General features: G+C 36.3%; 1 protein-coding gene across 1 annotated transcript; it reads left to right on the top strand.

The window, feature by feature from the left end:
* Positions 1-4,670: 4,670 nt before the first annotated feature.
* Positions 4,671-13,641, top strand: si:dkeyp-69e1.8 (uncharacterized protein LOC100001340 homolog). The gene is made up of 4 exons (XM_067372528.1): positions 4,671-4,923; positions 5,264-5,366; positions 10,399-10,553; positions 11,797-13,641. The coding sequence occupies exons 2-4, from the start codon at positions 5,273-5,275 to the stop codon at positions 12,589-12,591; spliced, it is 1,044 nt and encodes a 347-aa protein (XP_067228629.1). The 5' UTR covers positions 4,671-4,923; positions 5,264-5,272; the 3' UTR covers positions 12,592-13,641.
* Positions 13,642-25,512: the final 11,871 nt, after the last annotated feature.

Genomic DNA, 25,512 nt, shown 5'->3' with positions numbered 1-25,512 from the left:
AGTGGGTTTGTTGTTATAAAAGAGTTTTATAAATAAATTTTCATCATGTGCACACATGGTGGCCTCCAAAAAATATTTGGACATGTACAGTACCTGTTAAAAGTTTGGAAACATTAAGGTTTTATAATGTTTTTGAAAGTAGTTTCTTAATCTCTGCATTTATTTGCATCAAACATACTGTAAAAAAGTAAAACTGTGAAATATTATTAAAATTTAAATTAGTAAAGTAATGATGCTGGAAAGTATAGTAATGATGCTGCTTTGTTATCACAGGAAAAAAATTCATTTTAAAAATATTACAACAGAAACCAGTTAAAGGTGGAGTAAGTAGAATTTCACAAACACTGTTTGGAAGTTAGTTGGGCTGACACCAACAACAAACGTCTAACCAATCAGCATTAGGGGGCGTATGACGACCGAAGAGAGTAAACGAGCTAGAGGGAGATTTGAAAAAAAAAAAAAAAAAAAAAAAACTGTAGAAAGAGAGATGGGACATAATACAAAAGAGCTCAAAAGAATATCACTGGAATGAAGGTTTATGACTGGGCAAGTGCTTTAGGACCTGCCTTTAAGGCCTTTCAGGGTTCCCACTCCTGGAAAACCTGGCAAATTGATGACAAACTTTCCAGTCCTGGAAAACCAATGGAAATTTAAAGAATATGTAAAATGTCCTGCAAAAAATGTTTTTGTCCTTAAAGTTCTTCAGCTGAGAACAAAGAGTTTATCACTGGCCAAAGACAATTTCTGTTAGCTGAAGTCAGAATTGTGTGATGTTATAAATTCGCAATTGTGTTATAAAGTCCGAATTATAAATCGCATAATTGTGATATAAACTCGGAATTGTGAGAAAAGTCAGAATAGCAAGATAAAAAGTCGCAATTAACTTCTTAAATCTTTCATTCAGAAACGAGCTTCCATAGACATAATGGTCAATGCAATAAACTGTACGCCTTTTAAAGACTTGGAGAGCAATATATTACTTTAGGGCATGATCCTTGTCTTTTATTCCTGCCATAGTAAAATTGAAAATGTCCTGCAAAATGATTGCTGAAAAAGAGTGGGAACCCTGCCTTTGCACAAAAGTCAAAAATTTTTGTATGCATTTTTTTTGTATTCGTGATCCTAAAAATTCATCAGGCACAGAGACCTTGCACACTTAGTCCGATGCGTATTAATGAATCCGTTTTGAAAAAATTTGCAAAACAGTACAAAATGGAGTCTTCAAGCAGTGAGCATGATTTAGTCTTTTCTTAAAAAGAGAAAAAGAAAGAGGAAATATTGGGTCCATCCAATCCCGAGATTGCATAGAGAGGAAGGAGAGTTCCATCTCCTCATCAAGGAACTGATTCGTGTTTATTCCCGAGCATTTCAAAGTTTACTTCGAGATATCAGTGGCTCAGTTTGATGCTTTGCTACTAGGGTTGCAAAGGGGTGGAAAGTTTCCACGGGAATTTAACCTGGGGAATTTTGGAAATATTCCAATTTGGAAACTTAACAGGAATTTATGGGAATTAATTAGAAATTTTGGAAAATTTATATAAATTTATAATATTTATATAAAATGTATCATATACAAACATAAATATAAACATTTTGTTTGGTCATTACATGAAATTTCTTCTTCACATTCAATTCTAATTTAGGAAATATGTAAAATAAATATTTTTATTGCAACAATTGTTATGTGTTTATTTCAGTGTCACATGATCCTTCAGAAATCATTCTAATATTCTGCTTTGATACTCAGTTATTATCAATGTTGGAAACAGTTGTGCTGCTTTTTTTGGAACCTGTAATACTTTTTTTAGGATTCATTGATGAATAAAAAGTTACAAAGAACAGCATTTATTCAAAAAAGAATTCTTTTCTAACAATATCACTTTAATATCACTTTGTTTTTGAATTTGAATTGTTTTTGTTTTTTTTATCAATTTCACACATCAAAATTTTGACTGGTAATGTATATTACAAAATATTTCTATTTTAAATAAATGCTGTTCTTTACATTTTTATTCATTAAAGAATCCTGAAAAAAGTATCACAGGTTATAAAAAATATTAAGCAGCAGAACTGTTTCCAACATTGATAATTGAGTATCAAATCAGCATATTAAAATGATTTCTGAAGGATCATGTGACACTGAAGACTAGAGTAATGATGCAGAAAATTCAGCTTTGTATCACAGAAATAAATTATATTAAAATATATAATTAATTTTAATATTTAATATTTGTATATTAAAATAGAAAACCATTATTTTGAATTGTAGTTATATTTCACAATATTACCGTTTTTTTTTTTTTTTTTTCTCTGTATTTTTGATCAAATGTGCATGTTATGGACTGGGGGAATGCACAGTGCATGCAGGGGGTGTGGCCTCAATAGCCCTGCAGGAAGTAGTGTGCTGTGTGAATGTCAGGGTAAAAATTCAACTGAAATTGCATTAAATCTGGTTGTTTTAACCAAAATTATGCTGCAAGATGTTTTTTTCAACTACATTTAAGTACCCTGTTATAGGCTAACCTGCAATGTTGCAAATTCCCTGTTTATTCCCATTAATTCCCATATATTCCCATTAATTTAGATGCAAAGTTTCCAGCTTTGAAAATTCCCAGAATTTTGCAACCCTGTTTGCTACTGGCACAATCTGTCTTTATATTCTGTCTCTTTGTATTCCGCACTTTGTCATACAGTGCTCCTGTTTTGTGCTGTAGACGACGTGGATCAACTTGTCAGATGGCATTCAGGATTTTGCCGTTCTCTTGTACGATGGCTCTGAATTGTCAAAACGTCTCTCAAAATGCGTGCCACGGATGCGAAAAAAGCAGAAAATCGAACCTGATCTGAATTTTTTTATGACGGACGAAAGTTTCGGAGGCAGTGTGTAAATGTGATTGACACTACGTGAGATCGTATTTATTTTTTAACGTGTGAAAATTTTAGACGCAAATTTCGGACTCAGTGTGCAAAGACCTTTAATATTAGAAAAGCTTCCCAGCGCTGGAGAGAGCTAAGTGGGAAGGCCTGAAAACAGATGTGGAGGATGCTTTGATCCCGCTCATGTGAGTACACTGGGTTTTGATTGTCTGGAGCTGCTGTGCTGTTGGCGACTAACAACGAACACTTTGTATTTACTCTTGTGTACTGTACGTTCATTTTTTGTAATTCCTTGTTGTTTGTTCATCATCTGCACTTTATTTTTCGTGAAGCATTTTGTTGCACGTCAGCTGTGATAAACAGACATCCACTCTCGCATTGCGTGTGTAACAGTGGCTAGATAGTAAGAGTTGAGCAGGTAAACCACTGCGCACTGACGACCGCTAGAGAATGAGGTGTTTAGTGTCATTGTCAGTGCACTCACCTCGCATGTCAGCAGCAATTGGGCTGAAGTTCGAGACCGGAGCAGGTTGGTTAGGATTGGAGTGTGAGTTTTAGAGGTGGAGCAAGAAGAGAGGGGTGGGTTTGTTTGGGTTGATTTCAAATATCAACAATGTTTAACTGCGTTGTTCAAAATCTACTTATCCCACCTTTAATATTTCATTATTATACATAATATTTCATTATAGATTACATTTCATTACAGAATTTTTGATCAAATAAATGCATCCTTGGTGAGATTAAGAGACTACTTTAAAAACTTTAATGATTTCAGACTTGTCAGTGTATTGGATTGCATCAGATTAGAGTAACTACATTTGTGTAGTTCATCACATTAACAATGACCATTTTCCATTAAAAGGATAGTCCACCCAAAATTTAAAATTCTGTCATCAGTTACTCCCCCCAATTTCATTGCAAACCTGTGTGCAGAACATAGAAGATATTTTGAAGAATGCTGGTTATCAAACAGTTTTGGTTCCCATTGACTTCTACTGTATGGTCAAAAATTACAATGCAAGTCAAAAAGGAACTGAAACTGTTTAATTACCAACATTCTTTAAAATTATCTTCTATGTTCTGCAGAACAAAGAAAGTCATATGGGTTTGGAACAACATTAATTTAAGTGATGACAGAATTTTCATATTTGAGTGAAGTTTCCCTATCTCAAATATGTTTCGTTTTCATTTTGAACAGTAAATCCAGTATAACAGTACATTTTAACCCTGAATAACAAGTGAGCTTGTAATATTTTTCTTTAAAATAAATTATGCTTGGTTTGATATTTTTGTTCTATAATGTAAATACAGTCATGCATGTGACTTACATGTCCAATTAAATGCTGGGGTCACATAAAAAAACAAAAAACAAAAAAAACAACTAAAAGTTTAAACAATTAACTCTTTTCTTCTGTTAGTTTTTATGAACATTTCTTAGTTATTTTGCAGTTTGTTACAATGAAAATATAACACATTCTTGTATTTATGCATGTATGTTGCATGTGTTACTAGGACAAAATAGTTACTGTTAGAGGTTGATATGTTCACATTTAAAGCCTTTTCAACCCAGAAATTCCTGTATTGCCTCTTTTCCAAGAACCTTTTGTGTCCCCACAAGATTTAATTACCCTGTGGAATGACACATCGGAAGCTAAAAAGGGATATCAGTATAGATAACATTAACTATGGCACTGAGCATGCAAATGTTTGAACTATTAAGTAACTGAAGCGAGGAAGAGTGCTCAACTTCCTGTTTGTGGTTTCAGGCCATAAAAATACTGTAACGTTAGCTCTTTATCCACCCTGTTCATGAAAACAGCATTCATGGACACACCTTTAAAAAGTCTCTGTAAAAGAGCTGTTTCAGAGATAGAGAGAGGAGGAGGAGGAAGGCGACTCACAGCACCACATGTTTGGGCAGGGCCACACAGCCGGCAGTGTTTTGGCTAATCAGCAGGAGGAGAAACAGGAAGTGCAGAGAAACACAGAGCAGGCCAGCTCATAAGCTCACGGTACACACACGAGAGAGCAATTTCTCACTTGAAGGTAAGCTTTTCAAGCTTGTGTTATTCATCAGCTTTCACATAATCATAAGTAGACAGTTGTTTGGTACGGCACACTTTTAGTGGAAGCTGAACACTTAAGTTTTAGGCTGTTTTTAAGCTGTCATTTGAAATGAGGCAGTTTGAAATGTGCTTTACTGCAACTGAGGTATGTTAAATGTGTGTTTGTGTGGCCGTTCCTCTCTGCTGAGTCATCTGAATGGAATGATGTCCTCCATCATCACCCCCCTATTTTCCCATTTGATGACAACTGCTCTGTGCTTATTTTTAGGCAATTCACACTGCACACAATACATTGTTATGTTCTGTTGTGCCCTTTTAAGGTGCAGACTATGGAGGGAGCTACAACACAAGATGAAATTCACCAGGAGGAGAAAGAAAGATCGGGAAGCACTGAAGTAGGATGGACAGATCCAAAGGAAAGAGGTTTGAAGTCACATAATTTTTTAGCTGATTTACCAAAACAAACCATTAAGAGTTTTGTGGACATGGTACCAGCCTAAATATACCTTGTAGTACCATGGTAAATATACCTTGGTGTTTGGACTTGCCGAAGAACGTGTTTTCAAAAGATGTAATATAAGTCTAAGGTGTCCCCTGAATGTGTCTGTGAAGTTTCAACTCAAAATACCCCAAAGTTTTTCTTTAAATTATTTTTTTAAATGCCTATTTTGGGGCATCATTAAATATGCGCTGATTCAGGCTGCGGCCCCTTTAAATGCTCATGCTCCCCGCCCACGGAGCTCACGCTTGCCTTAAGGCCGGAACACACCAAGCCGAACTAGTGGCGACGAAAGCAGACTGCGGGGTCGGCTGGCGTCGGCAGCGTCTGGGTCCAAAGTTGCCCTGACACACCAAATAGCCGACGGCCAAATAGCAAGTCCGTTCTGCGCCTGCGTGAGATGAAATGCCTTTCCATGCCAGCAGGTGGCAGTAGTTTGTGTTCTTTGCTATGGTTCGTTGCTAGGGAGACCGGAAGAGCTACAGGGATACAAAACATAAACAAAGGTGCATGAAAAACCAGTTCTCGCTCATCACATACGGATTCGTGTTATTTCAAAAATGTCCGACACGTTGCAAATGGCACTGGCATTGTCAGCCCTTGGTCTTTTGCTTGTGGAAGAGGAAAAGAAGAAGCGGATGAGAAAAATACGGAGAAAGCGCACTAAATGGGTGAAACCATGGATACTCCAGAGACAGGCCCAAGGTGTTTTCCCGAACCTGTGTCGAGAGCTCGAGTTACAGGAAACTTGTAGTTTTAAAAATTTCGCTCGGCTTTTTCCTACTCTATTTCACATGTTAAAAGAACTTATTAGTTGGATCATGTTGATCAATTCGTCTACACTTGCCTCGTTCCAGATAGCCATGTCTTTCACGTACCTAAGGTAAACAATGTGTGTTCCCTCTTGACTTCGTCGTTTACTTGCTTCGTCACTTCCGTTTTTCTTTTCTCATGCACTGGTTCGCTAGCTGAACAGCCTATCAGAATGATCATATGGCCCGACGAGGTCCAACGCCGATTCAACATTTCGAATCGACCGAAACAAAGCCGACGAGGACCAACTTCAGCCGACGGTACGGAACATACAGAGGAAACTTAGTCGGCCGACGAAGAAAAACTGCCCAATGGCCGACCGTCGGCTTGGTGTGTTCCGGCCTTTAAACAGCATAAACAAAGTTCAAACAGCTAATATAACCCTCAAAATGGATCTTTACAAAGTGTTCGTCATGCAGCATGTCTATTCGCATAAGTACAGTGGTTATTTGGATGTTTACATTTGATTCTGAATGAGTTTGAGGCTGTGCTCTGTGGCTAAAGCTAACATTACACACTGTTGGAGAGATTTATAAAGAATGAAGTTGTGTTTATGAATTATACAGACTCCAAGTGTTTAAAAATGAAAATAATGACTGCTCTCTTGTCTCTGTGAATACAGTAATAAACGATGGTAACTTTAACCACATTTAACAGTGCATTAGCAACATGCTAACGAAACATTTAGAAAGACAATTTACAAATATCACTAAAAATATCATGTTATCATGGATCATGTCAGTTATTATCGCTCCATCTGCCATTTTTCGCTGTTGTTCTTGCTTGCTTACCTAGTCTGATGATTCAGCTGTGCACAGATCCAGACGTTAAAGGTACAATTTGTGATATTTTTTTCCGCTAGAGGTCGCTATAAGCCTATTCAAAACAAAGGCGTAGTTTGATGACGCCAAGTTTTAGAGCGGAAACTTGGGACATGTGGTCTCTAACTCAACGGACGGTGCAAAAGAATAGGAATTGGAGTCTGGAAGAACTCATGTTCGTGGATGCGATTATTAACGTTACTGTAGTATGAAGCAGAGCAGGACTGAGTGTTGTGGAGCTGAACGAGGAGCTGGAGCGATTGATCAACACACGCCTCACGAGCAGCAGGACTTTTATTATGAAACAGTCACCGGCGCCGCTTCCGCTTTTCCGGTCATGAGTTTACGGGAGCTGTCCTTGTCGACAGAACCAGCGGCAGATGGTAAACAGTAATTATGTTCCATAAATAAGTAACACAATCCACCATAAAACGTGCAAGAAGTAAATAAGGAACTGCTTGAAGCAAGCTAGTGGTTTGCTGGACGCTAGACACTACTTCCGCATTTGTCCACAGCACTGTTGTCATGTGGTTTCTACGTCAGTAAAGGCGGTAACAAAGGTAACTGACGTCATTGACAGGCGACTGCACTGCCCCGTGTCACCGTTTAGAATGGGAATTTTCTCATGATTTACAAGTAGTTGAAAACATTAGAGATACTGTTTGTAATCAGCTGGACAAAATATATAACACTAGCCTAGTGGTTTTTGGATATTTTACTGCAAAAAAATTACATATTGTACCTTTAATACTGGCTGCCCTAGACTAATGCCTTGAACATGGGCTGGCATATGCAAATATTGGGGGTGTACATATTAATGATCCCGACTGTTACGTAACAGTTGGTGTTATGTTGAGATTCGCCTGTTCTTCTGAGGTCTTTTAAACAAATGAGATTTATATAAGAAGGAGGAAACAATGGAGTTTGAGACTCACTGTATGTCATTTCCATGTACTGAACTCTTGTTATTCAACTATGCCAAGGTAAATTCAATTTTTAATTCTAGGGCACCTTTAAGGACTGTGTAATTTGTCTAAATAGTTCTATTCTAGTTTTCAGTGACAATGACATTCATTATAAACCAAATGTAAAAAACTAAGTGCAAATAGCGATAGATTCTATTTATACTAAGTTAAAATAGCATATTTTCTTAGTGATAGATGCTATTTACACTGAGTAAAAATAGCAATATATTCTATTTACACTAAGTGACAATAGCAGCATTTTCTTAGCGATATGTTATTTACACTAGGTGAAAATAGCGATAGATTCTATGCACACCATGTAAAAGTATCAGTTCTTTGCAATAGGAGTAAAGATGCCATCTTTACTTTATATGAGCAGATACTATTTGCAACTCAGTATTTTTGTACATTAACATAACTTTGCAATAATATCATAGAGTGTAAATGATTATATTTATGAAAATTATTAAATGGATGCTGCCTTATTGGGAGAATAAAAACCCAAGCGATGCTCCCTGTTTTACCCCACAGACTTCACAGAAGTTCGAAAAAAATGGCATTCTGAAAATATAATTGTATTTTCCTTAAATAACATGTACTCCCTAACTACAGGCCTTACTATTCTCATATCATATATAACTGATGTTCTGCAAAACAACACGCTTTAAAACTCTTTTTTTGGGGGGTGGGGGGGTTTCTGAAAATTAGATAATTTACCATGAAATCCGTTTTCTCTGTGGTATGTCACCAGTGTAAGCTTCATAGTGAATACGTCTACATCACTCTTGTCAACTTAGTCCATAGCAACAACAAAACGTAACTTGACTTTATCAAGTGGTTATTTTGGGGGAATCAGTAGGGGATCATTTTACCCCAAGGGGACGTTTTCCCCAACTCAACCCTATGTACTATAATACCATGGTGTTTTTAGAAGTACTTTGGAATATCACTGTAAAAAAGTGACTAATGTGACTCGTTTAGATTTCTTACTGAGATGCTTGAAACTGAGACAAACATTTTGGTTTGTTTTTTTCTTGCTTATAGCATCTTACAGTATGTTCTTCCTCAACTCCCATAGTAAAAAAAAAAACTTTTTGGTGGAAGATATTTTCAGAAAACAATTCAGAAAACATCCTTACTAAAAAATGAAAAAGCACATTTACTTTTATATGCATGGGAAAAGCAATAGAGCTTTATTTGTGAGTTGAAATGGGTGTAACCAAAACACAAAGTTACACCGTTTAATATTCACAACCTTTAGCAAATCCAACTTGAATTGTTTTCATTAAATGCTGCATTAGGGATGTTTCTTATCATAAAAGGTGTTATGTATCACTCAGTCTTTAGGTGGCGGTATTGCATCAAAATTATGTGATGCAGAACTAACAATATTGGCTTTCACATTACTGCATCCATCATAGTGACCATGCCTTTTTTTATGTATTTATTTATAAATTGAACTACACACACACAGTTTACTTTTTATTGTTTACTCCAGACATTTCTTGTTTATGTTTAGCATTTCTTTTTACTGTTTGTCCATGAAAACTATCCCACAATATCTGATCTGAAAAACAACATATATTATGGTTTTATGTTGCTATGCACTGTTATTGCTTTTTAGTTTCATTATTTTAAGTCAGGTCATGCAAAGGCATCAGTTTATTTATCCTAGTTTTTAAGAAGTATAACCCATGACTAGAATTACAAGCAGCTGAATTTGTCTGAATTTTCTCTCAGATGTTGTGCTTGTGAAACATGATTTTCCCTATTAGAAAGGAACGAAATTAAGCAATTCTTGCTTGCTGTTTGCTTTGCTAAACCCAGATTTCTAATAATTTGTCACACCATTAACTGACCTTGATCCAAAAATAATTTAACACTTAAAGGCTTTAAATTACACTCTGCATACATTTTGAACACTCGATAAAGATAAGATTTTGTTCCTATTTTGCATGTTAAGTTGCAATAATCCAGCTGATATTATGATAGAGTAGTAAAGATACAAAGATATTCAATTATTGAAGAAGAAGATTTTAAAATTCAAATTCAAAATGTTGTAAATAAAATCAAATTTGGACTAAAAAGTGTAAAAATGAATTAGGCATGCAATGATAAATTGCATGTTTTAATATGGCGGTATTGTTGGGGAATTTTCAGTAATTAAGTTGATTTATTTATAGATGAGTGAGGGATCATGATCCCATTATTTAATAAAGAGTACAACTAAAATCTAAAGTCAGCTGAAACATTTTATAGTATTATCGTACATTATTGTTTAGAGAACAGAGGTTTCTTCATGACTCGTGCCTGTCTTTAATAACTCTCAGTTTCTCTGTTTCTGTCTGTGGTTCCAGAGTTGAGACTGGTGCTGCTGGGCTCAGCGGGTGCTGGGAAAAGCACTGCGGTCGATGCCATCCTGGGCAGCCCGACATCTGAGTCCGACCGTACAGGCCCTGAGACACCAGTCACCGCCTGTCAGAAGAGACGTGTGACACTGGCAGGACGGCAGGTGGGTTCACGTCTCTCTCTTAAAACGCTGAGACGCCACCTGATTATGATTAGTCCTGCATGAATAGATTTTGTGTATAGTTTTAAAAAATGTCAAATAAATAAAGTTGCATCAAGGCAAGTAGGTGTTTTCCTATTATGTGACTATGCATATCAAAAGCATTTCATAACCTTAACATTTTTGTATGTTCACAGTTATATATGCACATCCATAACAGTTATCATACAAATTTAACTGACTTTTAGCAGTCTTTAACTGCCTTTTGGTTGGTTGGTTGGTCGTTTTAGAAAATATAATTATAAAACTAATAGTTTTGAAAACAGAGATGCCATCTGGGAAATTTAATGACATTTAATTAAAATTTTAACTTTGTAAATAAGTTCATATGTTAGCACAGTTTATATTTATCTACAAATATAAAACCTTTGCTCATGAGAATCAAATTAAAAAATAAAAATGTACACTTACATTACAATTACATTAGTTAACTGCATTAGTTAACAATGAAAAATACTTCTAATGCATGTAAATTAACATTTACTAATACATTAAAAGGTATCAAAAACGTTGTATCTGTTTATTGTTTATTATTTGATGGACCTGAGCTAACATAAACTAACAATGAACAGTTGTATTTTTATTATGCTAACAAATATGATTAAATACTGCAACAAATGGATTGCTCATTTTTAGTTAATGTTAGTTAATGCATAATGGGACCTTATTGCAAAGTGTTACCAAAAATTATAAATAAAATGTATATAAGGAATAAAATATAAAAAAAAGTATATAAAATATTTTATGCATACTAAAGTGGCCTAACATTACCTTAAACTAATAAACTATAATACCACCATCCCTTTACCATAGTAAAATCACTGTAAAGGCCCGTTCACACCAAGAAAGATAACTATAATGAAAACTATATTTGCGTCCACACCAGTGTACAATATCCTTCTGTTTATTCTAAACGTGCTGCAGTTTTGTTGTCTGCCATTTTAAATGCTCAGGATGGATTCTGATTGGCTGTCAATGTTTTGATCGTTCATCAGCTGGAACAAATCATTATGTAAGTGATCCCAACAATATCGTTTCTCAATGCCATTTTTAATATTCAGAATGATATGGTTATCTTTATAGTTATCGTTCTTGGTGTGAACACCATGGCCTTTTTTTGGACTAATAGTGTTCTCTTATGTTTATTGAAGGGGCCTTTTCTGAGACTTATTTTTCTTCTGCGCAGGTGGCTGTCGTGGACACACCTGACTGCTTGTGCATCGAGCGCCCCGCTGAGGACGTCCACCGCCAGTTCTCACTCTGCGCTGCTTTATCGGCCCCGGGGCCCCACGCTTTCCTGCTCTGTGTCCCCGTTCACCGGCCCAGCAACCTGGAGCTCCAGATTTTGGAGACCATCGAGAAGGTGTTTGGTCCTGAAGCGGTTAGTAAACACACAATGGTGCTCTTCACTCGCATGGACCGACTGCCCGAGGATGTTTCTCTGGATGAGTATCTCAGCACAGAACGGGCCGACTTACTAGAGCTCGTACAGAAGTGCGGGGATCGACACCACCCGCTGCGGCCGGGAGCGAGCGCAGAGGAAAAGGACAACGTCGAGGAGCTGCTGATAAAGGTGGAGGAGATGGTGAAAGAAACCGGGACTCAATTCTACACCTGCCCTCTCTTGAAGGAGGCAGAGAGGAGAGTGAAAGAGAAGGAGGAGGAGATCTTGAGAAGCAGAACAGAAAGAGGAGAGGACGATTCGGAGGGAATAAGGGCCGAAGCAGAGAGAAGTGTGGATGATTTGGCGGTTGAGGGAATCGCAGACCTCTGCGTCTCCACGCCTGACGACTCATTCTTACGCTGGTTGTGGGACAGTGTGGTCGGGTGGCTTCTGTGGCTCCCGAATATGGTGAGGGGGAGTGCTTTACTGGGGTCGTTTGTGGGGTTGTTCGTCGGGGGGCCCTTAGGAGGGGCCATGGGAGCGACGGTGGGCTCTGTGGCGACGGAGATGGGTAGACGGAAAAAAAAAACTAAATGAGCACTTGAAAATTTGGTAACATCTTATTGTATTTTTCACTATTAAGAAACATTAAAAACAGGATCAATTGTTCTTATACATTCCGATGTGAATATATAATCAGCTAATGAAATGCTTTTGCATGATTCTTGTTGAATACAAATTTTTTCCTTTACAAAAATTATATTATTAACTGTCAATTTGAGTGAAAAGTTGAGTTGGAAAATTAACGTGAAGTTCAGTCTTCGATTTTGCTTTTATGACAGAAGCACTTTACACAAGTTTGATGATAACGCTTGTCATTTCTGACCCAGAAATATTTCAATTTGAATAAATTTTACCTTATATCTTTTTAATTTTCAAAATCCTAAAATGTTCAGTTTAGACAGATTTTCAGTCTATATAAATTGTATAAAATGAATTGTGTATCTGTATGATTTTTTAATAAAAAAATCCAATTAATGTATAAATGCATAATATATAATATATAAACTATAAATGCACCACAGTGTGTGTGTGCACATGGATGGGTGAAATGAAGAGCACAGATTCTGAGTATGGGACACCATACTCGGCCACACACTTAAATTTTTTTCACTTTTATAAAATACAATATAAGCATAAATGAAAAAAATCTAATAACAATACAGCAATGTATGTATACAAAGTATTCCAGCTATACATGTACACATTAATTAATGATTTGTTAAGCATGACATATACAATAATGTTTGTTAATATTATTCATGAAAAATATAAAATATCATGTTACCAAATATTTGAGTGCTTAAAGAGTCAAGTGTTACAAAAGTCTATTTCTAATGGTGAGCAAAGAGAAGGGTTTAGATGTGACTTTGAGATTCATTTTAGTTTTTCACTAAAGCTTTTTTGCCTTAAAAGTTAGATGTTGTTTGATGTTTTGAGTTTAAAAAGCATCTCTTATGGAGCTAATGAAGATTACTGTCTTAACACTGTCACCAAAAAGCTTTATTCGACACACACACACACACACACACACACACACACACACACACACACACACACACACACACACACACACAATTTAAACTCACTGTATTACTACTAATCCTGAAGTGCTTTCTCTGAAGTGAGGATTGAACTTAAGCACACTATAAAGTCTGAATTTGTTTACAGACTGCAAACATCTCTGGATCTAGGTGCTTTTTATTAGATCACTGCTGCGCTAAACAGCTGCTATGGAACAAATGCGCGTTACACATTTTAAGACAGATCGCATGATCATAAATTTAATAACACTCATATAAGCGTTTTTCATGTGCAATTTTGTCACTTAATTGGTTTGCAGTTCAAATGTTTCTGCAGCTGTTCTGGAGTATGAAAATAAAGCGGCATAATGAAAACGATCAGTGATGGTGTGACTAATTTGCGTGTTTTATTTATGCGCACATTTAGAGTCTCTTTGCAATCACAGGTTTCAGTCATTCGTTTGGAGTTCAGAACTAATTCATATATGAAACTAAACAAATATGAAATGCCATGCACTTATAGCCATATAGGCATATGCAAAACATTTTAACTTCTAGTATTTATTTGTGATTATACCATGGTTTGTCTGAATACTCAGCTGGAGGTTGTGCAATAAAGCCGTTTAATGCACAGGTAGTTCCAAGTCATTTTAATCACCTTTCTATATTAAAGGTGCAGTGAGCAATTTCTGAAAAAATGCTGCAGAAAGTGGATTGGACCAAAATACACTTGTAGCCAATCAGAAGTAAGGGGCGTATACACTCATTAGGGGGGAGGTGCCTGTGTTGCATAGCTGTTTGTGAATTTGGGGGTAGAGCTATCAAGAGAGGGGTGTGATCCTTTTGGGTAGGGGTGTGTTTGTTTTGGTGATTTTAAATATCAACAGTGTTTCTCAGAAATCACTTACTATACCTTTAATGCACTGTTTTCATTGAAACACACACACGCGTATCACTCGTAAATCACACACACAAACATTCAGGAGCAAACTTATCAGCGCTGACTTTTAAAAATAAAATCGTTTCACTACTGAGTCGCAACATTATATTTTTCAGCAACGAGGGGGTAAAGTTGCTGGTTTTGAAGTAATTAAACTCACACCTTTATTGTTAATAGAGAGAAACGCTAAACAGACGCAGGTAATTTGCACACGCATCTCTTTCTCTTTCATTTAATCAAATAAATGTGATCTTACCGCTCTGCTTTATCTCTGTGTCTGATTCGAAGTGGGCAGAATGCTAGATATATTGAGCCGTAACTGATGAAAATAACCGTCATTTTTATGCTTCCGGTCAAATATTGTGCTGCAAACATTAATAACAGCTTTAAATTATCAATGCCGGGAAATGACTCGATGACTATGGTATAAGCGGGATAATCCACGCCTCAGGTGGTTCTTTGCCTCCACATTAAAGGATTAGTTCACTTCAGTATTAAAATTTTCTGATAATTTACTCACCCCCATGTCATCCAAGATGTTTATGTCTTTCTCTCATATAAGCAATTTGATATATTTTGCTATATAATATGAAGATATTTTATTATATAGCCTACTATGAAGACAAGTGCTCCCAAAACTGTTTAGGTGCCACTGTATCATATCCACATGTATGTATTATGTATTGCCTGCCACATATCACATTTCTGTATGGGATTTATTACGTTTAAACAGAAAGGATGTCTCTTTAAAAAAATATATATATATCTAAGAGAAACCCAATCAGTCCGGGCTTAGTCTTTTAACAGCTTCAGAAGCCACGAGCAGACAAGAATAAAGCGAAAAGGCTTTTATGCCACTGCAGAAAGACGTCAGACAGACAGATGCAAAGACGTCTCTCTCTCGCCCTCTTTTGCGAGAGCAGGTTTATGCTTTTGACATTGACATAAGTGATAGTCTGCTAAACCCATCCATCAAAAAAACCCATCCCTGTATTTCTGCCTTCAGTACAGCAAGGCGTTTCCTTATGTGGGTGGTCCGCCCAGGGAGAGAGAGCAAGTGAGAGAGAGACACAAGCCTGCTCTCATGTTTCTAAGCACAGAAAGAGAGAGAGCTTGCTGTGGGATGTACATCTGTCTTCCAGATGTGGCTTTTTGCAGTTGTTTGAAACAGGAAAAAAGAACGTTTAAAAAATAAAGGAAAATTGGTGCTAAACAGATTTTTATTGTCAGGGATTACGGATGTAGTGCACTATAGATTACAGTATAGCAGGCTGTGTATGACTCAGCCAGTACTGTATATTTTAACCTCAGATCCATCTTCTTAAAGAAACGGCGCAGGAATTATGTAGTGCGGTCCCCTGCGTACTTGGACTTGTGGATAACGTGTTTAAAAAGGAACACCTGTCCAAATATTATTCTGTCCTATTGGACATGCGTCCTGGAAGAGGACAGGGAGAGAGAAGGATGAGAAAATGAGGAAGAAATGCGTAAAAGAAGCAATGGAAAGAATGAAAAGGAGGGGACTATGGATTAATAGGAGGGGGGGGGGGGGGGGGGCACTTGAAAGATGGAGGGAAAATAATATAAAAAAACACCCCAAAACTAGTTTGTTCCCTCACATAAAAAAACAGCACAAACCTTGTGAACGCTCTTTTCATGAATGCTGTGGCGATGTGGTTGACTCTCAAAGGACCCGATGCCCTTGAGAGCTGACACCGTAATGATTTGTGCCGGTATGCGTAACATTGGCCAAAGTCTCGCGGATTCACAATTGGCCCATCATTAATACAGTAAGGATGAGTTATGCCGCCGCACCCCTCAGCGGAGATATTGTTGTAAGGGCCTTGTGGTGCACTCAATGAGGAGCAGAAGCGAACTGCAGACGCCTCGACATTGCCCTCTTATGATCGCGGCCTGTGGGCTAAGAAAGATGAAAGCGAAGCGGATGAAACCGAATGAAACTGTTCCCACAGCGTACGTCATCTTTTTAGCCATTAGGCTAGCTCGCATGCGTTTTTTTTAAAAATAAATAAATAAAAAAAATAAAAAAGCCGCTATCACTCCGCCAAAGGACACTTGATCAATTATAAATGTAGGTTTTCATCCTTGTATTATTTTTAAATTAATAACATACAGTAACAAGATTATTAGCCTACTCTAAAAAATAATATTTCCATGTAAAAAAAACGCTCGTCCATATAATGACACGGCAGTGAATAGCGACCAGCATCAAGCTTTTAATAAAGACACAAAAGTTCTTTAACATAAATTGAAGGTATGCACGTGACGTCGACCGTTAGGACTGCGGTCACGCCCACTGGCAAAAGACTGAGCGGCAGCATTGGTTTTCAGCGTGAATGCCGCGAAAAACACACAAAACGGGAAAGAGCTTTGTGACTGACTGTACAAATAGTTCTGACACAAAACCCGAGGTATATTTTTACAGACTGCTGAAAGCTACAGAAAAAAAAGAAGCAAATGGATCACTGCAATTCACAGAAACAGCTGGACTCCAGCAGAGAAACATGGATTTGCTGTCATCATTTTGTGTCAAATTGTTGGATTTTGAGGTAAAATCATACCGTATATATTGTATTGTTATATATTGTGTTGACAACTCGTCAATTAAATATTTACCATCTTATATTCTGCATAATTGGGTGTTTTTAAATGACAAAAACTATACAAGTTTTAGGGCTTGACAATATGACGAAATATTGATATAAGTGATCACTTCGATTTAGATCTACGTTAACGTTACCTATATTGTATTTATATAAAGCGTTCACAGGCAGATTTGCTTTATGTGTTTCCCCGGTGTCAAATCAGGCACATATAAATGTCAGGAAACACGATTCCTGGCTGCATGTCAATATGCATGGATTAGGTTTCTTTGACACGTCATTAAGGAACACTTTCTTTAGTGCAATCGTAAGTTTTACTCGCGTTTTCGCAGTTTCCCCTATTAAATCCAGTCACGCAGCAGGTTCTTTTGCCACTCAGTCCAGCTGAGTGGCACTTTCCCGCCAGCGTTCGGGAAAGTGACATCAATGCATACCCTCTATAGAGAACCTCAGGGATGACGTGTTTTTGTAGGCCAAACCCGGAAGCGAGTTAGCATTTTAGGACTTTCGATTCCATTGCCTTAAAGTCTATGGGTTTTTTGAATGGGTTTTTGCTAAATTGCCTGAAATAAGGTCTGTGGTTAACGTTTTGATCTATGACATAAAACACACCAGTTATAACCCACTTGTGTTTTTTGAAACCTTTACTGTGTCTTAAAATCGGCGGTTGCTAACAAATTGCTAAAAGGGACTTCCTTTGGCGGGGACTTTAGACGTCATCATTAAAAACGGGACATTTGGACAGCATTTCTCATGAAAAAGTGGATAAGTATTCATACACAGCGCTGATAATAATCAGTGAGCGTGTTTATAAATAGAGTTGTTTTTTAAATAAAGTTTGAGGACGCTTGATGGTGACGACGTTGATCTGCGACCATGGTGTGCTGTAGTCCGTTTATAGCCTACTGTTAGCCTTTTATATCTGACAACTTTATTTAGGCTTCAAAATCTATAAATGTTGTGTTAACTTGTAAAGATTATCTTCATAGACAAAACGTGTAAGTGTCATAACCCTTTGTTAAACACAGAGCTTATTTTCTGCGATTTTCCAATATGGGAAAAATGAATAGGCTTTCGATCGAGGGAACCCGTGCACCGCTAACTTCCGGGTTGGCCTACAAAAACACGTCATCCCTGAGGTACTCTATTAGTGCCGTAGTTCACTCAGCCTTGTATGGACGAGCCCAAGAAGGACATTGTTTTAAATTCTCTTTTTGTGATCCGAAAAAGAAAGATACTGCGTTAACCACACCAGGGTGAGTAAATTATTACTTATTTTTCATTTTAGAGTAAACTATCCCTTTAAGATAAATCACACAGATGGTTGCTAAGATGCCGTCATAGGCTATGTGCCATCAAACATTTTTTTAATAAAATGCTATTTTGTCAAATAAAGTAATAGTGTGTATCTTTACTCTTTAATTAAAATACGGTAACAGTTTAGTATAGGAACATATATACACTATTGACACTGATGACTTTTTTTCTTCAGTCGAACGCAAATTATGATTTTTAACTGCAACCGCTGCCGTCTGTCAGTCAAATAATAGCAGTGATTGGGAACTTGAACAATAAGAGTCGAAAAAATTTCCATAGACAAATCCAAATTAAACCCTGCGGCTCGTGACGGCACATTGATGTCCTGAGACACGAAACGATCGGTTTGTGCGAGAAACCGAACAGTATTTATATAATTTTTTACCTCTAATACACCACTATGTCCAACTTCGTTCAGCTTCCGGCTAGTGTGGTCTGATCGCGCTCTGACAAAGGAAGTGATGTCTCGCGCTTATTGAAGTATATGGGCGAGACATCACTTCCGTCACCAGAACGCGTTTTTTGACCTCACTAACAGGAAGCTGAACGAAGTTGGACATAGTGGTGTATTAGAGGTAAAAATGATATAAATACTGTTCGGTTTCTCGCACAAACCGATCGTTTCGTGTCTTAGGACATTAATGTGTCGTCACGAGCTGCAGGTTTTAATTTTGATTTGTCTAAGCAACTTTTATTTACTGTTATAGTTGAAGTTCCCATCTACTGCTATTATTTGACTGACAGAGGGCAGCGGTTGCAGTTAAAAATCATAATTTGCATTCGACTTAAGAAAAAAAGTCACCTACATCTTGGATGCACTGGGGGTAAGCAGATAAACATCAAATTTTCATTTTTGGGTGAACTATCCCTTTAACTATGACCTAAACCTAATTTACTGCTTATTAATAGTTAGTAAGGTATAGTGGTTAAGTTTAGGTATTGGGTAGGATTAAGAATGTAGAATAAGATCATGCAGAATAAGGCATTAATATAATTACTAATAAACAGCCAATATTCTAGTAACATGCATGCTAATAAGCAACTAGTTAAAAGACCCTAAAATAAAGTGTTACCAAAAATACAAAGTAGCAGAGGCAGATTTTGAAGCCCAAAGAAATTCATCCATCCATTATAAAACTAAAAAAATCCATATGGCTCCAGGGGGTTAATAAAGGCCTTTTGAAGTGAAGCGATGCATTTTTTGTGAGAAAAATATCCATATTTAAAACTTTATAAACTATAATAACTAGCTTCCAGTGGACGACCGTACACATACTGTACAAGTTGAATTGTGCCAAATGAGTAATCCTCTGACACGATGCATGACGCAGGATGTAGGAGTAGCGTAAGTGTATAGGCATCTCTCGTGGTTCAAACAAATAGGGCTGTGCAACAAACTCAAGCTTCTTTTCTCTTATATCTAAATCCTCTAACATTTCTCTTTAAAAATGGTCATTTTAGACTTACAATTCATGTCTGGTGTTCATCATTACATCATGCGTCGGGTCAGGGGTTACTCTTCGCCGCATACAGTCATCTGCCGGAAGCTACTTTTTATAGTTAATATGGATATTTTTATAATCTTTAAAAACCCATTACCCATTGCTTCAGAAGGCCTGTATTAAACCCCTGGAGCCGTGTGGATTAATTTTATGATGGATGGATGCATTTTTTTGAGCTTGGAAGAGCCAGGATATTTATTAATATATCTCAGATTCTGTTTGTCTGAAAGAAGATAGTCATATACACCTAGGATGGCTTAAGAGTGAGTAAATCATGGGATAATTTATTTTTGAGCAAACTATCCCTTTAGCATAGAAGTAACAAGCATGTAATAGTTACAAAAAAAGCTTTGCTGAAAACAAAAATCGAGAGACACTTGAAAACTAGGATAAACTTTTATGGGGATGCTATAGATTAGTTGTAATCTGTTACACCCGGTAGAAAAAAAAAACAGATGGCAATATTTTACATGTATCAGAATTGTTGCTTCATTTGAAAAAAAGAAGAAAAAAAAAATCAGCCTTAAAAAACTAAAAATGTGACGTAATGTAAATCAAAGAGATGCTGGAGACGAACTACACGCTGCTTAGCCACAGCACACGACTGCTGATTGACTGTAAACAGCGTGAATCTTCTGAAACACACTGATGTCCAGCGCTCCACCCGACTGGAGTCCCCTCATCTTTTTCCTATTAGAGCTGTTTTCATGTTCCTCCCTACAGAGTGTGTGTGTGTGTGTGTGTGTGTGTGTGTGTTTGCATGGCAGTGATTGTTTAGAGTCAGTATGTAACAGTGTGTGTGGCTTTCAGGCAACCTATAAAGCACTGATAATAGCCCTGGCTAAATTACAAAATAAAAATGGACCAACAAAAGTTTGCTTTCATAATAGCACGTTGAGTGCTTATTTTTTTTATACGCACACAATCAAACTGTTAATGTTTATGGGGCACTGGCAACATTTCAGTGCATAAAATGGTAGTGTTTATTTATTACATTTGTGAACACAACTGAAGTCTAGCTATGGGGTGTGTGTTCTCAAAAGCACTTTACATTTAAAGGTTTACTTTGCAGCGTCTACATTCAGCTGGAAAGTAAATTGAAGTCTTTTGAAATATTGTTTGACTACACAAGTATTAAAATCAATCTAAGGCTCCCAATACAGTCATATATATTCTCAGAATATTGCACCGATACTTTATATTCTTGAATCTTTTTTTCATTTATTTGTGTCTGCATTCATATTACGGCAGTTGATGAAGAATCAATTCCTGATGCTGCATCCAAAGAACTGAATACATTCAAAATATTTATTGCAATGTGTATCATATTGTGAAGTAGTGGGTAAAATTAATTGATTTGAATGATTTTGGTTTCTGATTCTGTTTCTATTTAATGGATCTACTTCATTTATGATTCTATTATTGATTCTTTTAGTGTTTGAAGAATAATTGGTCATGTATTGTTAGTGTGAACTATACCAAACGTTTGGGGTCAGTAAGATATTTTAAATGTTTTTGAAAGAAGTCTCTTATGCTCACCAAGGCTGCATTTATTTGCTCAAAGTCTCCAGTCTTCAGTGTCACATGATCCTTCAGAAATCACTCTAATATGATGATTTGATGATCAAGAAACATTTATTATTATTATCAATGTTGAAAATAACTGTAGTGCTGCTTAATAGTTTTGAATCATGATACATTTTTTCAGAATTTAAAAGAACAGCATTTATTTCAAATATATATATATATATATATATATATATATATATATATATATATATTTATATATTTTTTTTTTTAGAAAAATAAGTTTTGTAGAATATTTTAATGTTTGTTTAATTATTCTGATTATAAATTTTTGGTAACACTTTAGTATAGGGAACATATATAAACTATTAACTATGACTTTTCCCTCAATAAACTCCTAATTTACTGCTCATTAATTGTTAATAAGGTAGATGTTAAGTTTAGATATTAGGTAGGATTAAGAATGTAGAATATGGTCATGCAGAATAAGGCATTAATATGTGCTTAAAACCAGGGTTGGGGAGTAACGAAATTAGATCCGAAAAGTATTTTAGATTACCAAAGTGATTACTTTGAATTTTAATATCATTTATTTAATTTAAACATTAATGTAAACTGTGACGGGCAATTAATGTAAACAGCAATTGGTGATTATCTGGCTCTGACACTGCAAAAGCATCCTAAGCTACAGTTCTGCTCATAAGTTTCATACCCCTTGCAGAATATGCAATATTTTAATAATTTTAACAAAATAAGAGGGATCATAAAAATGTTATTTTTATTTAGTACTGTCCTGAATAAGCTATTTCAACAGATGTTTACATAAGACAAAATGACTGAATTTATAAAAATTGCCCCATTCAAAAATGTACATTCCCTTGAATCTTAACTGTTTGTCAACTCTTTTCATGTTTTGCAATAGTTGTTTGTGAGTCCCTTGTAATTGTAAAAAAAAAGGTAATTGAGACTTTTTATCTCATAATTCTGACTTTTTTCTAGAAAATTGTGAGTTTATATCACAATTCTGACTTATTTTCTAGAAAATTGTGAGATTATTGCTCACTACCTTTATAACTCGCAATTGTAACTTTGTATCATGCAATTCTGAGGAATTGGCATTAGCATTAGCATTCCAATGTATTCTAAAGTATTTATATTAAGTTACAAAACTTCTAACTTCTAACTTAATCTAACAAAATACGTTACAAATGACTTTTTAAAGCCTATATTTTGTAATCTTATTGAAATACATTTTAAAAGTAACCTACCCCACCCTGCGTATAAGCACTAATAAACAACCAATATTCTAACAATATGCATGCTAATAAGCAACTAGTTAAAAGACACTAAAATAAAGTGTTACCATATTTTTTAACTACAAGTCACATGAGCAATGTTTATGACTCAAGTTATCCATTTTGTCAGTTTACTGAATCAATTCACTGAATTAAGGTTCGCTGAATGAGTCAACAAAATGATTCATTCAGTGAGTGACACATTAGACTGATTCAAACCAATTACTTGGATCAAGACCATTTAATGAGCCTTTCTGGACAATTCATTAAAAAAAAAAAAACACACAAATGATTGAACGTGAATTAATTCAGAAACACTGCTGTTCAGAACCAATGCAGATCATCATCAACCTCTAACAGAACCTAATGCCATGAAAATCAGTGCTTTACCGCACATACCTCAGACTTGAGTGATCTTAAAATGGCTTAAGTGTGAGTACTAATGATCTTTCCCTCAAATCACAGCAGGATGGGGCCTTGCCGCGCTCCACACAGGTCCTTAATTGATTAATTGTGCGGGCCTCACTAACTGACATGCTGCTGCTGGTGAGTGGGTACGGCCGACGTTTGAAGTGCAGGCCTGCGGGATGTGTTTGAACATAGCATAGAGAGCTCACTGCTCTTTGTAATGGACACCACTCTGCGGTCTGATCGCGGCTCTGGGTCAAGCCAAAGCAAGCATACTGTTCCTCCCATTACCAGACACAGCAAGAGATCTGGATACTGCTTCAAGGATGAATTAATACAATGCAGATCTGACCAGGATTGCTCCCGTCCAATACAGCAGATCAGGGCCTTAATCCTGGCCCGACCGCACACTTGCGTAATGGAAGAGTCGGATCTGTTAGGATACACTCATGTAATTCGCAGCCCAATGTCAATCTGACAACCGAAGAGACTGAAATGCTAATGGGACAATTACATATACAGGGCTGTCTTTGTTTTCTGATGGATATGTTTGATCAAGAGGCTAATGTTAGTGCTACAGCACTTGTTGACCCATACCGTAAGGATTAAATCTAAAAAAAGGGGGTTTGAAGTGAAAAGAAACATAAAGCCTGTGAAACACATTTTCTTTGATGCTCCGGCTATTAGATATTTTAGAACTTGTGTTCAGAAGTACTATCCAGTTGTGTTACTTTAAATGCAAAACATGCACACGCAAGACCTTGAGCTAAAGAGTACTTTGAGACGGCGATCATCTGGTGTCAAGGCGGAGAGAAACGCTGCAATTGAGTTTGAATCCAGTTTTGGTTTCATTTAAAGGAACAGTGCACTCAAAAATTGTGTGCGTTTTTTCTTTTCTTTTCTTTCCTTTTTTATTTTTTTTATTTTATTTTGACAGACCTTGTTGAACACAAAATAGCTGTGTAAATATTCTTTAACCATCTCTTTTTGTGCTTCACAGAAAGAAATAACAGCAAGGGTTTGGAATGACATGAGGGAAAGTAAATAATGACTGAATTTTCATTTTTGCGTGAACTAATCATATAAGAACCCCGACCCCAAGTTTTTCATCACCCAATAAAAGGAAGACAGAAAATGATGAGAGGGAGGCAGAAAGAGAGAAAATTATGTCCTTCATCTGAAATCTCAAATGAAAGGCAGTGAGTTGGGCCTAAAGGCCAGACCTCTGATTTTCACTGTGGTCCTTTTGAAAGCATGCATCCAGCAGAAGTGATGGAAAAATAGAAAACAGAAATGGCTGCAATTTGTCTCGGGTAGGGGGATGGAGGGAATAATGCAGGCAAATTTCATCAATACTGTTCCTTATTTATGAAAAAAAGCTCTAAGGACTTTTCTTAATGTTGGCATGAAAAGAAAATTCATCCTTCTTTTTTTAAATGCATGTTAATGATCTTATTGTGAATTATTCATAACGGTATGTTAAATTTCTTTCTTTGTTACCACATTTTGATTAAAAAACAATTTAGAAAAGTGCTCCGTCATTAATGAATAACTAAATGAGTACCGCACTATTAACACTCTAGTAACTACTATTACCTAACAAGAAACTCAAATTAGTAGTAATAGTGCTCAGTATGAATGAGGTAGTTCACTATTAACTACTATTTTTGGTTGCACTTTATTTTACAGTACATGTACTTACTTACCTAAGAAAGTACTGGGTAATATAAGGTAACTACACTGGTTAGGGTTAGGTTTAGGGGTAGGTTCAGGGTTAGTACCTAGTTATTACACAGTTATTGCCCAGTTATTACTATAATAAGTACACGGTATGTACATGGGAAACAGGACTTTTTTATACCTCCCAGAGAACTACTGAGAACTATATATACAGGTTAATTATATATACTATATACAGGTTAATTATTAATGTGAATAATGCATAATGTATAATTAAAGTAAAGATCATGTAACCCACTAGTAATGACTAGACAGAAGGAATTACTATCCAAAACATTACAAAAATCTCAGTCATTACTAGGGAGTTATCATGCTTTTCACTTTAAAATACTGATTCAAATTATAAGTAATTCCTTCTGAAATATTTGGTAATACTTCAGTCATTACTAGTGGGTTACCATGACCTTTACTTTAGAATTAATTATACATTATGCATCATTCATGTTAATTATGAACCTGTATATAGTAGTTCTCAATAGTTCTCTGGGAGGTATGAAAAAATAGTAGTTATTGATTAGCTAATAGTGAACGACCACATTCAACTAAGCATTGTCACTTACTAATTCGCTAGAGTTTATTGTT

This window comes from Chanodichthys erythropterus, chromosome 3, assembly GCF_024489055.1.
Source record: "Chanodichthys erythropterus isolate Z2021 chromosome 3, ASM2448905v1, whole genome shotgun sequence".
NCBI lineage: Eukaryota > Metazoa > Chordata > Actinopteri > Cypriniformes > Xenocyprididae > Chanodichthys > Chanodichthys erythropterus.
Note: the sequence above shows the minus strand (reverse complement) of the source record. Positions and strands in the feature narration are given on the sequence as shown.